The sequence below is a fragment of the Salmo trutta genome, chromosome 6, assembly GCF_901001165.1.
Source record: "Salmo trutta chromosome 6, fSalTru1.1, whole genome shotgun sequence".
Classification (NCBI taxonomy): Eukaryota; Metazoa; Chordata; class Actinopteri; order Salmoniformes; family Salmonidae; genus Salmo; species Salmo trutta.
This window is the reverse complement of record NC_042962.1, coordinates 574,028-590,270: the sequence shown is the minus strand read 5'-3', so window position 1 is coordinate 590,270 and position 16,243 is coordinate 574,028. Positions and strand designations below refer to the sequence as shown.

At 43.0% G+C, this 16,243-nt stretch overlaps 1 protein-coding gene across 1 annotated transcript in view; it reads left to right on the top strand.

Moving 5' to 3' along the window:
- vipr1b (vasoactive intestinal peptide receptor 1b) overlaps nt 1-16,243 on the top strand; it is a 154,628-nt gene that overhangs the window by 98,338 nt on the left and 40,047 nt on the right. Inside the window, exons 4-5 of the mRNA XM_029755065.1 lie at nt 6,027-6,124; nt 15,224-15,356. Coding sequence (XP_029610925.1) covers nt 6,027-6,124; nt 15,224-15,356 — 231 coding nt within the window. The remainder of the gene's footprint in view (nt 1-6,026; nt 6,125-15,223; nt 15,357-16,243) is intronic.

Genomic DNA, 16,243 nt, shown 5'->3' with positions numbered 1-16,243 from the left:
GTGGTAGTAATGGGAGGGTAGTAGTAGAGCGGTAGTGCTGTTAGGGTAGTAGTAGAATGGTAGTAAGGGAGGGTAGTTTAGTAGAGTAGTAGTAATTGGAGGGTAGTAGTAGAGTGATAGTAAGTGGGGTAGTAGTAGTAGGAGTGGTACTAATGGGATGGTAGTAGTTAGAGCGGGTAGTAATGTGAGGTGTAGTAGTCGTAGAGTGGTAGTAATGGAGGGTAGTAGTAGTAGTAGAGCTGGGTAGTAGATGTGAGGGTTTAGTAGTAGTAGAGTAGTAGTAATGGGAGGGTAGTAGTAGTAGTAGAGTAGTAGTTAATTGGAGTGTAGTCGTAGAGGTGGTAGTTATTGTGAGGGTAGTAGTCAGTAGTAGAGTGGTAGTAATGGGAGGGTTTTCGTAGCTTAGAGCTGGTAGTAATGTGAGGGTAGTAGTAATCATTAGTAGAGCGTGGTAGTATGGGAGGGTAGAAAGTAGTAGAGAGTGGTAGTAATGGAGGGTAGTAGTAGTAGAGTGGTAGTAATGGGAGGGTAGTAGTAGAGTAGTAGTAATGTGAGGGTAGTAGTAAGAGCGGTAGTAATGTGAGGGTAGTAGTAGTAGAGTGGTAGTAATTGGAGGGTAGTAGTAGTAGTAGAGTGGTAGTAATGGGAGGGTAGTAGTAGAGCGGTAGTAATGTGAGGGTAGTAGTAGTAGAGCGGTAGTAATGTGAGGGTAGTAGTAGTAGAGTGGTAGTAATTGGAGGGTAGTAGTAGAGCGGCAGTAATGTGAGGGTAGTAGTAGTAGTAGAGTGGTAGTAATGGGAGGGTAGTAGTAGAGTAGTAGTAATGTGAGGGTAGTAGTAGTAGAGTGGTAGTAATGGGAGGGTAGTAGTAGAGTAGTAGTAATGTGAGGGTAGTAGTAGCAGAGCGGTAGTAATGTGAGGGTAGTAGTAGTAGAGTGGTAGTAATTGGAGGGTAGTAGTAGAGCGGCAGTAATGTGAGGGTAGTAGTAGTACAGTGGTAGTAATGGGAGGGTAGTAGTAGAGAAGTAGTAATGTGAGGGTAGTAGTAATAGAGCGTTAATAATGTGAGGGTAGTAGTAGTAGAGTGGTAGTAATTGGAGGGTACTAGTAGAGCAGTATCGTACATGTGAGGGGTACTTAGTAGTAGAGTAGTAGTAATGTAGAGGGTAGTAGTAGTAGAGTGGTAGTAATGGGAGGGTAGTAGTAGAGTGGTAGTAATGTGAGGGTAGTAGTAGTAGAGCGGTAGTAATGTGAGGGTAGTAGTAGTAGAGTGGTAGTAATGGGAGGGTAGTAGTAGAGGTGGTAGTAATGTGAGGGTAGTAGTAGCTGTAGAGCGGTGTAGTTAATGTGAGGGTAGTAGTCGTTAGAGTGCGTAGTTAGTAATGGCGGGTAGTAGTAGTAGTAGAGTAGTTAGTAATTGGAGGGTAGTAGTAGAGCGGTAGTAATGTGAGGGTAGTAGTAGTAGAGTAGTAGTAATTGGAGGGTAATATTAGTAGTACAGTGGTAGTAATGGGAGGGTAGTAGTAGAGCGGTAGTAATGTGAGGGTATTAGTAGAGTAGTAGTAATGGGAGGTTATTAGTAGAGTGGTAGTAATGGGAGGTTAGTAATAGTAGAGTTGTAGTAATGGGAGTGTAGTAGTAGAGTGGTAGTAATGGGAGGGTAGTAGTAATGGAGGGTAGTAGTAGTAGTAGAGTGGTAGTAATGGGAGGGTAGTAGTTGTAGAGTGGTAGTAATGGGAGGGTAGTAGTAGTAGAGTGGTAGTAATGGGAGGGTAGTAGTAGTAGAGTGGTAGTAATTGGAGGGTAGTAGTAGTAATAGAGTGGTAGTAATGGGAGGGTAGTAGTAGTAGAGTGGTAGTAATGGGAGGGTAGTAGTAGTAGAGTGGTAGTAATTGGAGGGTAGTAGTAGTAATAGAGTGGTAGTAATGGGAGGGTAGTACTTGTAGAGTAGTAGTAATTGGAGGGTAGTAGTAGTAGTAGAGTGGTAGTAATGGGAGGGTAGTAGTAGAGCGGTAGTGCTGTTAGGGTAGTAGTAGAATGGTAGTAATGGGAGGGTAGTTGTAGTAGAGTAGTAGTAATTGGAGGGTAGTAGTAGAGTGGTAGTAATGTGAGGGTAGTAGTAGTAGAGTGGTAGTAATGGGAGGGTAGTAGTAGAGCGGTAGTAATGTGAGGGTAGTAGTAGTAGAGTGGTAGTAATGGGAGGGTAGTAGTATTAGTAGAGCGGTAGTAATGTGAGGGTAGTAGTAGTAGAGTAGTAGTAATGGGAGGGTAGTAGTAGTAGTAGAGTAGTAGTAATTGGAAGGGTAGAAGTAGTAGTAGAGTGGTAGTAATGTGAGGGTAGTAGTAGTAGAGTGGTAGTAATGGGAGGGTAGTAGTAGAGTAGTAGTAATGTGAGTGTAGTAGTAATAGAGCGGTAATAATGTGAGGGTAGTAGTAGTAGAGTGGTAGTAATTGGAGGGTAGTAGTAGTAGTAGAGTGGTAGTAATGGGAGGGTAGTAGTAGAGCGGTAGTAATGTGAGGGTAGTAGTAGTAGAGTAGTAGTAATGGGAGGGTAGTAGTAGTAGTAGAGTAGTAGTAATTGGAAGGGTAGAAGTAGTAGTAGAGTGGTAGTAATGGGAGGGTAGTAGTAGAGCGGTAGTAATGTGAGGGTAGTAGTAGTAGAGTGGTAGTAATGGGAGGGTAGTAGTAGAGTGGTAGTAATGTGAGGGTAGTAGTAGTAGAGTGGTAGTAATGGGAGGGTAGTAGTAGAGTAGTAGTAATGTGAGGGTAGTAGTAGTAGAGCGGTAGTAATGTGAGGGTAGTAGTAGTAGAGTGGTAGTAATTGGAGGGTAGTAGTAGAGCGGCAGTAATGTGAGGGTAGTAGTAGTAGAGTGGTAGTAATGGGAGGGTAGTAGTAGAGTAGTAGTAATGTGAGGGTAGTAGTAATAGAGCGTTAATAATGTGAGGGTAGTAGTAGTAGAGTGGTAGTAATTGGAGGGTACTAGTAGAGCAGTAGTAATGTGAGGGTATTAGTAGTAGAGTAGTAGTAATTGGAGGGTAGTAGTAGTAGAGTGGTAGTAATGGGAGGGTAGTAGTAGAGCGGTAGTAATGTGAGGGTAGTAGTAGTAGAGTGGTAGTAATGGGAGGGTAGTAGTAGAGTGGTAGTAATGTGAGGGTAGTAGTAGTAGAGCGGTAGTAATGTGAGGGTAGTAGTAGTAGAGTGGTAGTAATGGGAGGGTAGTACTAGAGTGGTAGTAATGTGAGGGTAGTAGTAGTAGAGCGGTAGTAATGTGAGGGTAGTAGTAGTAGAGTGGTAGTAATGGGAGGGTAGTAGTAGAGTGGTAGTAATGTGAGGGTAGTAGTAGTAGAGCGGTAGTAATGTGAGGGTAGTAGTAGTAGAGTGGTAGTAATGGGAGGGTAGTACTAGAGTGGTAGTAATGGGAGGGTAGTAGTAGTAGTAGAGTAGTAGTAATGGGAGGGTAGTAGTAGAGCGGTAGTAATGTGAGGGTAGTAGTAGTAGAGTAGTAGTAATTGGAGGGTAATAGTAGTAGTACAGTGGTAGTAATGGGAGGGTAGTAGTAGAGCGGTAGTAATGTGAGGGTATTAGTAGAGTAGTAGTAATGGGAGGTTATTAGTAGAGTGGTAGTAATGGGAGGGTAGTAGTAGTAGAGTGGTAGTAATGGGAGGGTAGTAGTAGTAGAGTGGTAGTAATGGGAGGGTAGTAGTAGTAGAGTGGTAGTAATGGGAAAGTGGTAGTAGTAGAGTGGTAGTAATGGGAGGGTAGTAGTAGCAGAGCGGTAGTAATGGGAGGGTAGTAACACATTCACCTACGGTGGCTGTTTGGCTCAATCCCAGACATACCAACCTGAGAATTAGATTCTTCCCGCTGAAAGACATGGACCTTGGAAAGGTACAGGGGTACAGGTTCAGGGGCCATAGAGCTTTGCTCAAAAGTAGGGCATTTTATAGGTAATATTGTGCCATTTTTGGCTGTACACATTGTACTGTGTGTTCTGGAGAAAAACACATGCTTGTTCTGGGTTCTGTAAATCCTCTGAAGGTCAATAGGTCAACATGGCTTAGCAGTGAATCACAGACTAAAGTCCTTTACAGACGGTACAATTTTAGCCATTTTGTGACACGATTTTGCACTCCCAGACAACACTTCCTCGTCATAGGCAAAATCTTAGCTCGTAAACGATTGTCAGGTGTCTTGGCTCATTCAGTGTGATAAGGTCTAGGTTTACCGATTAATTACTGCTGCGAACAGTCGTCGGCTCTGACAAAGTTCTGTACCAGTCTATACATACCTGAGCAACTTACAGTACCAGTCTATACATACCTGTACCAGTCTATACATACCTAAGTAACCTACAGTACCAGTCTATACCTACCTGTACCAGTCTATACATACCTGAGTAACCTACAGTACCAGTCTACACATACCTGAGTAACCCATAGTACCAGTCTATACATACCTGAGTATCCTACAGTACCAGGCTATACATACCTGAGTATCTTACAGAACCAGTCTAAACATACCTGAGTAACCTACAGTACCAGTCTATACATACCTGAGTAACCTACAGTACCAGTCTATACATACTTGAGTAACCTACAGTACCAGTCTATACATACCCAAGTAACCCACAGTACCAGTATATACATACCTGAGTATACTACAGTACCAGTCTATACATACCTGTACCAGTCTATACATACCTGAGTAACCTACAGTACCAGTCTATACATACCTGAGTAACCTACAGTACCAGTCTATACATACCTGAGTAACCTACAGTACCAGTCTATACATACCTGAGTAACCTACAGTACCAGTCTATACATACCTGAGTATCCTACAGAACCAGTCTAAACATACCTGAGTAACCTACAGTACTAGTATATACATACCTGAGTATACTACATTACCAGTCTATACATACCTGAGTAACCCACAGTACCAGTATATACATACCTGAGTATACTACAGTACCAGTCTATACATACCTGTACCAGTCTATACATACCTGAGTAACCCACAGTACCAGTATATACATACCTGAGTATACTACAGTACCAGTCTATACATACCTGTACCAGTCTATACATACCTGAGTAACCTACAGTTACTCTGGTACAGATCATTCCATGATGACATGACTCTATACATACCTGAACGACCCACTAAATCTGTTTTTGGTTTGGGTTCCGCGAAGAAGGAGGTATTCAGTCCCAGGGTCCTTACCCTAGTGATGTGATTGGTGGGAAGCTTAAATGTAGTCAATGAAAATGCAATAATAATGGCTCGCATTCAGCAACAGCCCTAGTTCTCATTGATTCAGGAGTGGATCTCTGTTGCCTGTATGACTAAACACTAAACACTCTGTCCATCAACTCCTGGCTAAACACTCTGTCCATCAACTCCTGGCTAAACACTCTGTCCATCAACTCCTGGCTAAACACTCTGTCCATCAACTCCTGGCTAAACACTCTGTCCATCAACACCTGGCTAAACACTCTGTCCATCAACACCTGGCTAAACACTCTGTCCATCAACTCCTGGCTAAACACTCTGTCCATCAACTCCTGGCTAAACACTCTGTCCATCAACACCTGGCTAAACACTCTGTCCATCAACACCTGGCTAAACACTCTGTCCATCAACTCCTGGCTAAACACTCTGTCCATCAACTCCTGGCTAAACACTCTGTCCATCAACACCTGGCTAAACACTCTGTCCATCAACACCTGGTTAAACACTCTGTCCATCAACTCCTTACTAAACACTCTGTCCATCAACTCCTGGCTAAACACTCTGTCCATCAACTCCTGGCTAAACACTCTGTCCATCAACTCCTGGCTAAACACTCTGTCCATCAACTCCTGGCTAAACACTCTGTCCATCAACTCCTGGCTAAACACTCTGTCCCTGACAAAGCACATGCCTGCAATCCTTGGATCCTAGCATAGCAGGAGCTCATGTATGTTGAACATATGAATAATCCAAAGTGAATTATAAAATTAACTGTTCTTTGTGTTTCTCAGGGGAACTTCTTCTGGCAGGTGAAAATTGGCTACACTGTCGGACACAGCATCTCCCTGATCTCCCTCATCACATCGATAGTCATACTGAGTATCTTCAGGTAACTACCTACTATAGTCATACTGAGTATCTACAGGTAACTACCTACTATAGTCATACTGAGTATCTTCAGGTAACTACCTACTATAGTCATACTGAGTATCTACAGGTGGTAACTACCTACTATAGTCATACTGAGTATCTACAGGTGGTAACTACCTACTATAGTCATACTGAGTATCTACAGGTGGTAACTACCTACTATAGTCATACTGAGTATCTACAGGTGGTAACTACCTACTATAGTCATACTGAGTATCTACAGGTGGTAACTACCTACTATAGTCATACTGAGTAAATTCAGGTAATTACCTGCTGTTGTCATACGCAAAGGACTGGGCAATCTCGCTCTCCGAGGCCATCGTGAGTGAGGTCTTTAATCAGGTCAACAGTCGTAAGGCCAGGTTGCTGGACGATGTTCTAGGGCATGTTCTCAGTCCATGCATTGAACAGCTGGCATGCATATTCACGGTAATTTTCAACCTCTCCTTGTTCCACATGTTTAATTATGACCGCCATCATTCCTGTCCCCAAGGCTTCACCATGACTCCTGCCTTGTGTCACTCACATCTGTAATCATGACTTTGAGAGGCTGGTTAGGGAACACATTAACTCCCTCATCCCAGACACACTGGCCCCACTCCAATTTGCATACCGCCTCGACAGGTCCATAGACGACCAATCTCAAATGCACCCCACACTGCCCTCTCCTACCTGGACAAGAGGAACACCTACGTGTCGTGTCTTTGGCTATGACGGATTAAGTGATATGACATGCTAACTTATAAAATTATTTCTCTGTAATTAATATTACCTGATTAAGCTAATCATGTAAATGTAATTAACTAGAAAGTCGGGGCACCACAGAATAACGTTTATAGAGCTGTTATCTTCCGAATAAACTCTTAGAATACTTAGTAATATTTTACATCGATAGCAGTCAATATTAACCCTTATCTTATTTTCAGTCTCATCATGAAAGTTGTAAATTCTTGGTTATCTTCACGAACCCTGGCTAACAAGTTGAATCAGCAATACAAAATTGGGTTTAATTATTTATTTACTAAATACCTAACTAATCACACAGAATTACAAATACACAGAATACAATGATGTCATACAGAAAATGTCCTGGTGAATGGAGCCTGTATCATGGCTGGTTACACAAAGGAAAGGGGGATTGGGCTTGAATGAAAGAGCGGGAAGATTTAGGAACAAAGAAACAGCAGCTATGCTCTCGTAAATACATTATCTTATGCATTCTAAATTACCGCCCATTTGGAAAAGGAAAATGCAATAAATATTTACTCTGAGCTGCGCTTCGGTAGATTGGTCGTAGATGCTGGCCGGGTTGGCCAACAGATCTTCCTGTAATGTGGAAGAATGTCAATGGTGGTAAATTGGATACGTGGTGGTATCTTCGTCTGGTTGTTAGACTGGATCCGTCGTCCGTCCTTTCCTAGCCCACGTTAGCAGCGGCTAACTCAACGGCTAGGAAGTATCACTTCTGTAGTGAATAAGCTCAAAGTTCATACCATTCGCCATCAAAGCACACGCCGAGGTTGGCTTAGTTCTGTTCTTGATATGTGTCTGTCCTTCTAACGTAGAGGCTGCAGTCCTCACGTACTGGAACACGTGAATGTATTTTCGTCCAAGACTTATATAGTGGAGAGGAGGGAAGGAGGTGTTTCATCGTTTATAACCCCATGTCTCTACAAAGGGTTGGGCCACTGATCGGCAGGGCACTTTCCTTATGAAAACCCAATTCTCTCATTTGGAAGCTAAAATTACATTTAATCTCCTAACAAACAATTTCAATATCAAACATTTCAATTGCATAACAATTCCATGTGACTCTGATAACTAGAGGGTGTATACTTTCTCAGGTACAGTTTATGTCGTCCTGTCATCAATCATAATGTCTCAGATAACAATGAACTGACATACATACTCATTACGTTATCAAGCATATTTCCAACTGGTTTTATTATCAAAAGATGGTTCCTTTTCCCCATTTGTTTGATGTTCCCAGACTCTCTATATTTAACACAGGCTATTCAAGTCCTTCAGTAGGGTCAGAGAGAGAGGGGAAGGGAGAAGGGTATTTATGGGGGGGTCATAAACCTTACCCACAGGCCAACGTCATGACATACGTGAGAATGCTATTCATTGACTAGAGCTTAGCGTTCAACACCATAGTGCCCTCAAAGCTCATCACTAAGCTAAGGACCCTGGGACTAAACACCTCCCGCTGCAACTGGATCCTGGACTTCCTGACAGACAGACCCCAGGTGGTAAGGGTAGACAACATCAACTCCGCAACGCTAACCCTCAACATGGGCCCCATCAGGGGTGCGTGCTTAGTCCCCTCCTGTACTCCCACTTCACCCACGGCTGCGTGGCCAAACACAAATTCCAACACCATTAAGTTTGCTGACGACACGACGGTGGTAGGACTGATCACAGACGACGATGAGACAGCCTATATGGAGGAGGTCAGAGACCTGGCCATGCGGTGCCAGGACAACAACTTCTCCCTCAACGTCAGCAAGACAAGGGAAGTGATTCTGGACTACAGGAAATGGAGGGCCGAGCACGCCCCCATCCACATCAATTGGGCTGCAGTGGAGAGGGTCGAGAGCTTCACGTTCCTTGGTGTCCACATCACTAAGGACTTAACATTGTCCATTCACACAAGCACAGTCGTGAAGAAGGCATGACATCGTCTCTTCCCCCTCAGGAGGATGAAAAGATTTGACATGGGCCCTCAAATCCTGAAAGTTTTGCAGCTGCACTAATGAGGGCATCTTGTCTATATCACTGCTGGCTAACTCCTGGCTATATCACTGCTGGCTAACTCCTGGCTATATCACTGCTGGCTAACTCCTGGCTATATCACTGCTGGCTAACTCCTGGCTATATCACTGCTGGGTAACTCCTGGCTATATCACTGCTGGCTAACTCCTGGCTATATCAGTGCTTGGTATGGCAACAGCACCGCTCTTGATCGCATGCCACTTCAGAGAGTGGTGCGGACAGCTCAGTACATCACTGGGGCCAAACTGACATCCAGGGCTTGGAAAATCGATAAAGACTCCGACCACCCAAACCGTAGACTGTTTTCTCTGGTTCCACACAGCAAGCGGTACCGGTGCATCAAGTCTGACTATAAACAGGCTCCTGAACAGCTTCTATCCCCAAGCCATAAGACTGATAAATAGATAACTCTATTGCTACAGGGACTATCTGAAGGACCCCTTAAACCCTGGCTCTATGCACACTGACAGGGCCCTACACCCTGGCTCTATGCACACTGACAGGGCCCTACACACTGGCTCTATGCACACTCACAGGGCCCTACACACTGGCTCTATGCACACTCACAGGGCCCTACACACTGTCTCTATGCACACTCACAGGGCCCTACACCCTGTCTCTATGCACACTGACAGGGCCCTACACACTGGCTCTATGCACACTGACAGGGCCCTACACACTGTCTCTATGCACACTCACAGGGCCCTACACCCTGTCTCTATGCACACTCATAGGGCCCTACACACTACACACCCTGTCTCTATGTACACACACAAATCCCTACACACTATACACCCTGATACTCCAACACACTACACACAATGACACTCCAACACACACTCATAGGGCCCTACACACTACACACCCTGATACTCCAACACACATAACAGGCACATACATTCATATTGACTCTACACAAACCCACTCACATACAATCACCATATATACTGCTGCTACTCTGTCTATCATATATCCTGATGTCTAATCACCTGACCCCTTTACATATCTACGTCCATCACTCCAGTATCCCTGCACATGGTTAATATGGTGAGGACTACAATCAGGGATGAGGACTACAATCAGGGATGAGGACTGGAGGGAGGAGACCACTAATATCAGGGATGAGGACTGGAGGGAGGAGACCACTAATATCAGAGATGAGGACTGGAGGGAGGAGACCACTAATATCAGGGATGAGGACTGGAGGGAGGAGACCACTAATATCAGGGATGAGGACTGGAGGGAGGAGACCACTAATATCAGAGATGAGGACTGGAGGGAGGAGACCACTAATATCAGGGATGAGGACTGGAGGGAGGAGACCACTAATATCAGAGATGAGGACTGGAGGGAGGAGACCACTAATATCAGAGATGAGGACTGGAGGGAGGAGACCACTAATATCAGAGATGAGGACTGGAGGGAGGAGACCACTAATATCAGAGATGAGGACTGGAGGGAGGAGACCACTAATATCAGAGATGAGGACTGGAGGGAGGAGACCACTAATATCAGGGAGGAGACCTGGAGGGAGGAGACCACTAATATCAGAGATGAGGACTGGAGGGAGGAGACCACTAATATCAGGGAGGAGACCTGGAGGGAGGAGACCACTAATATCAGGGAGGAGACCTGGAGGGAGGAGACCACTAATATCAGGGATGAGGACTGGAGGGAGGAGACCACTAATATCAGGGAGGAGACCTGGAGGGAGGAGACCACTAATATCAGGGAGGAGACCTGGAGGGAGGAGACCACTAATATCAGAGAGGAGACCTGGAGGGAGGAGACCACTAATATCAGGGACGAGGACTGGAGGGAGGAATTTGGTGACGAACAATGCCTTTTCCAGCATGATGGAGCACCTTGCCATCAGGGAAAAGTGATAACTAAGTGGCTCGGGGAACAAAACATCGATATTTTGGGTCCATGGCCAGGAAACTCCCCAGACCTTAATCCCATTGAGAACTTGTGGTCAATCCTCAAGAGGTGGGTGGACAAACAAAACCCCACAAATTCTGACAAAGCATTGATTATGCAAGAATGGGCTGTCATCAGTCAGGATGTGGCCCAGAAGTTAATTGACAGCATGCCAGGGCGGATTGCAGAGGTCTTGAAAAAGAAGGGTCAACACTGCAAATATTGACTCTTTGCATCAACTTCATGTAATTGTCTATAAAAGTCTTTGACACTTATGAAATGCTTGTAATTATACTTCAGTATTCCATAGTAACATCTGACAAAAATATCTAAAGACACTTAAGCAGCAAACGTTGTGGAAATTAATATTTGTGTCATTCTCAAAACTTTTGGACATGACTGTAGACAAACAGTGCAATTAGTGCAATCAATGACAATAGTGAGGGGTGTGTCATAATGATTAAGTTAATTAGAATTAATTAGTGAAACTGTTAAAAAAACTATAGTTTATGGCATATTAAATATAGTAGGCTATTGTTATCATATAGAAACATAATGAATATTGTACATAATATTAGCATCAACATACATTATTGTTTAATTCAATTTCACATATTTAATTGTTTCGTATTTCATTTCATATTTGTTACATTTCAACCTTAATGCATAATTAGCATCAACAGGGGGAATATATTAGGTGTACGCTAATAAGCTGTAGAAAGAATATATACATTTTTAAGACTTGTTTATAAAAGAAAGAATTGTTCATAAGAAGGGCCTGAGATCAAAGTCAATATTCAGACCAATAGGGGCCAATGTTTTTAGACAGGATATCCAGTAAGCCTCCCTTTGTAGTAGTAGGATCTCCATGTTTACCTCCTCTCCTTGGTAGAGCAACATGCTCACTGCCTGTGTATTTGAGGGAGGAGATTGGATGGTTAGCTTCAACAAAGTGAGCTGCTACTGGATAGTCAATGTTCTTACACCTGATTGAGCTGCGGTGTTCAGCTATGTGTTTTAATTGTCTTTTCGTATGTCCTACGTAGGCTTTCCCACATGAACAGGTGATGAGATAGATTACTCCCTTGGTCTTGCATAAGATGATCCCCCTAACAGGGATTTTTCTACCTGTATGTGGGCGTCTGAAGAAGGATGTTTTTATATTGCTATTGCGCTGGGCGCATGAGCCACATTTGTAGTTCTCATTTGGAATGGGTGTCAAGAGTGTCTGAGTGGACTCAGGGGGAAGGTCAGATCTCACCAAACTATCTCCAATATTGCAACCACGCTTAAAGACCACCAGTGGGGGTTCCTTGAAGAGGTGTGCAATTACTTTTGTCTGATTGCAAAATATGCCAGTGCTTTTTCAGGATTGCTTTCGTTTTCTCCAAACCCTTGGTGAACTTGGTGCAAAAGACAATTGCATTGTTTTTCTTCTTTGGTTGAGTTTTAGTAATTCCTCTCTTGGTTTTTGAGATATTTTCATCATTATAGGGAGTATAAAATAACATGGCTATATACAGGGAGTAGAAAATAACATGGCTATATACAGGGAGTAGAAAATAACATGGCTATATACAGGGAGTAGAAAATAACATGGCTATATACAGGAAGTGGAAAATAACATGGCTATATACAGGAAGTGGAAAATAACATGGCTATATACAGGGAGTAGAAAATAACATGGCTATATACAGGGAGTAGAAAATAACATGGCTATATACAGGGAGTAGAAAATAACATGTCTATATACAGGAAGTGGAAAATAACATGGCTATATACAGGGAGTAGAAAATAACATGCTATATACAGGGAGTAGAAAATAACATGGCTATATACAGGGAGTAGAAAATAACATGGCTATATACAGGGAGTAGAAAATAACATGGCTATATACAGGAAGTGGAAAATAACATGGCTATATACAGGAAGTGGAAAATAACATGGCTATATACAGGGAGTAGAAAATAACATGGCTATATACAGGAAGTGGAAAATAACATGGCTATATACAGGAAGTGGAAAATAACATGGCTATATACAGGGAGTAGAAAATAACATGGCTATATACAGGGAGTAGAAAATAACATGGCTATATACAGGGAGTAGAAAATAACATGGCTATATACAGGAAGTAGAAAATAACATGGCTATATACAGGAAGTGGAAAATAACATGGCTATATACAGGGAGTAGAAAATAACATGGCTATATACAGGAAGTGGAAAATAACATGGCTATATACAGGGAGTAGAAAATAACATGGCTATATACAGGGAGTACCAGTACCGAGTCCATTTACAGGAGTACCAGGTAATAACATGGGTATATACAGGGAGTACCAGGTAATAACATGGTTATATACAGGGAGTACCAGGTAATAACATGGCTATATACAGGGAGTACCAGTACCGAGTCCATTTGCAGGAGTACCAGGTAATAACATGGCTATATACAGGGAGTACCAGGTAATAACATGGTTATATACAGGGAGTACCAGGTAATAACATGGCTATATACAGGGAGTACCAGTACCGAGTCCATTTGCAGGAGTACCAGGTAATAACATGGCTATATACAGGGAGTACCAGGTAGTAACATGGCTGTATACAGGGAGTACCAGGTAATAACATGGGTATATACAGGGAGTACCAGGTAATAACATGGCTATATACAGGGAGTACCAGGTAATAACATGGCTATATACAGGGAGTACCAGGTAATAACATGGCTATATACAGGGAGTACCAGGTAATAACATGGTTATATACAGGGAGTACCAGGTAATAACATGGTTATATACAGGGAGTACCAGGTAATAACATGGCTATATACAGGGAGTACCAGGTAATAACATGGCTATATACAGGGAGTACCAATACTGAGTCGATCTGTAGGGGTACCTGGTAATTGAGGTAGCTATGTACATATAGCTAGGGGTAACATGACTAGACAACAGGATAGATAATAGACAGTAACAGCAGTATACTGTAGGTAGGGGTAAAGGATAGATAATAGACAGTAACAGCAGTATACTGTAGGTAGGGATAAAGGATAGATAATAGACAGTAACAGCAGTATACTGTAGGTAGGGGTAAAGGATAGATAATAGACAGTAACAGCAGTATACTGTAGGTAGGGGTAAAGGATAGATAATAGACAGTATACTGTAGGTAGGGGTAAAGGATAGATAATAGACAGTAACAGCAGTATACTGTAGGTAGGGGTAAAGGATAGATAATAGACAGTATACTGTAGGTAGGGGTAAAGGATAGATAATAGACAGTAACAGCAGTATACTATAGGTAGGGGTAAAGGATAGATAATAGACAGTAACAGCAGTATACTGTAGGTAGGGGTAAAGGATAGATAATAGACAGTAACAGCAGTATACTGTAGGTAGGGGTAAAGGATAGATAATAGACAGTAGCAGCAGTATACTGTAGGTAGGGGTAAAGGATAGATAAGACAGTATACTGTAGGTAGGGGTAAAGGATAGATAATAGACAGTAACAGCAGTATACTGTAGGTAGGGGTAAAGGATAGATAATAGACAGTAACAGCAGTATCTGTAGGTAGGGGTAAAGGATAGATAATAGACAGTAACAGCAGTATACTGTAGGTAGGGGTAAAGGATAGATAATAGACAGTAACAGCAGTATACTGTAGGTAGGGGTAAAGGATAGATAATAGACAGTAACAGCAGTATATTGTACGTAAGGGTAAAGTGACTAGACAACAGGATAGATAATAGCCAGTAACAGCAGCGTATTGTGTGTGTGTGTGTGGGCATATGTGTGTGTGGGCATATGTGTGTGTGGGTGTGTGTGTGTGTGTGTGTGTGTGTGTGTGTGTGTGTGTGTATGTGTGCGTGTGCGTGTGTGTGCATGCGTGTGTGTGTGTGTGTGTGCATATGTGTGTGTGTGCATATGTGTGTGTGCGTGCGCGCGTGCGTGCGTGTGTGTGTGTGCACTACTTTTGACCAGGACCTATAGGGAATAGGGTGCCTGTTAAGAATCCCTTTGGCCCTGCAGTCTAGGGGGGATGGAAATGAGAACCGTAACATAACTCATGCAAATTATAACAGTGAAAAGGACGTGTTTTGATGTCTTTTAGAAATCCTTTCCATTGTCATGGTGGTTATTGAGGATTGAGAAAATGCTTTGTTCTCCCTCCGTATCCCTCCACAGTGTCAGAGAACCAAAAGATTTTCATTAGTATTTCATCAGTATTTCATTAGTATTTCATTAGTATTTCATTCATTCATCAATTAGTGGTCATTCTTTCTCCATTTCTCAATTCCAAAGCCAGTGAAAGTTGTTTGGTCACGCTGGATGTAACACGTCGTGTGTGTCTCTCCTAGGAAACTCCACTGCACTAGGAACTACATTCACATGCACCTGTTTGTGTCGTTCATCTTGAAGGCCATCGCTGTGTTTACGAAGGATGTGGTTCTGTACCAGGTCGGAGAGGTTGACAACTGCTCCCCAGGATTCGTAAGTACACAGCCCGGGTGTGTGTGTGTGTGTGAAATAGAAAAACACCTCCGCGATCCAACATTCTAATACATCTTGTTGAACATGTCTGTATTTCAAACACTTCTCAAATCAAATCAAACTTTATTTTTCACATGCGCCGAATACAACAAGTGTAGACCTTACCGGGAAATGCTGACTTACAGGCCCTTAACCAACAATGCAGTTCAAGAAAGAGTTAAGAAAATATTTACCAAATAGACTAAAGTAAAAAGTAACACAATAAAATAACAATACAGGCTATATACAGGGGTTACCGGTACCGAGTCAATGTGCGGGGCTACAGGTTAGTCGAGGTTATTTGTACATGAAGGTAGTGATTATGCACAGATAATATACAGCGAGTAAGAGCAGTGTACAAAACAAATGGGGGGGGGGGGGGGGTCAATGTAAATAGTCCGGTGGCCATTTGATTAAATGTTCACCAGTCTTATGGCTTGGGGGTAGAAGCTGTTAAGGAGCCTTTTGGTCGTAGACTTGACGCTCCGGTACCGCTTGCCGTGCGGTAGCAGAGAAAACAGAGTCTCTCTCAATTTTTTGGCTTTCCTCTGACACTGCCGAGTATATAGGTCCTGGATGGCAGGAAGCTTGGCCCCAGTGATGTACGCAATACCCTCTTCAGCGCCTTACGGTCAGATGCCAAGCAATTGCCATACCAGGTGGTGATGCAACCGGTCAGGATGCTCTCGATGGTGCAGCTGTAGAGCTTTTTTGAGCATCTGGGGACCCATGCAAAATCTTTTCAGTCTCCTGAGGGGGAAAAGGTGTTGTCGTGCACTCTTAATGACTGTCTTGGTGTGTTTGGACCATCCTAGTTCGTTGGTGATGTGGACACCAAGGAACTTCAA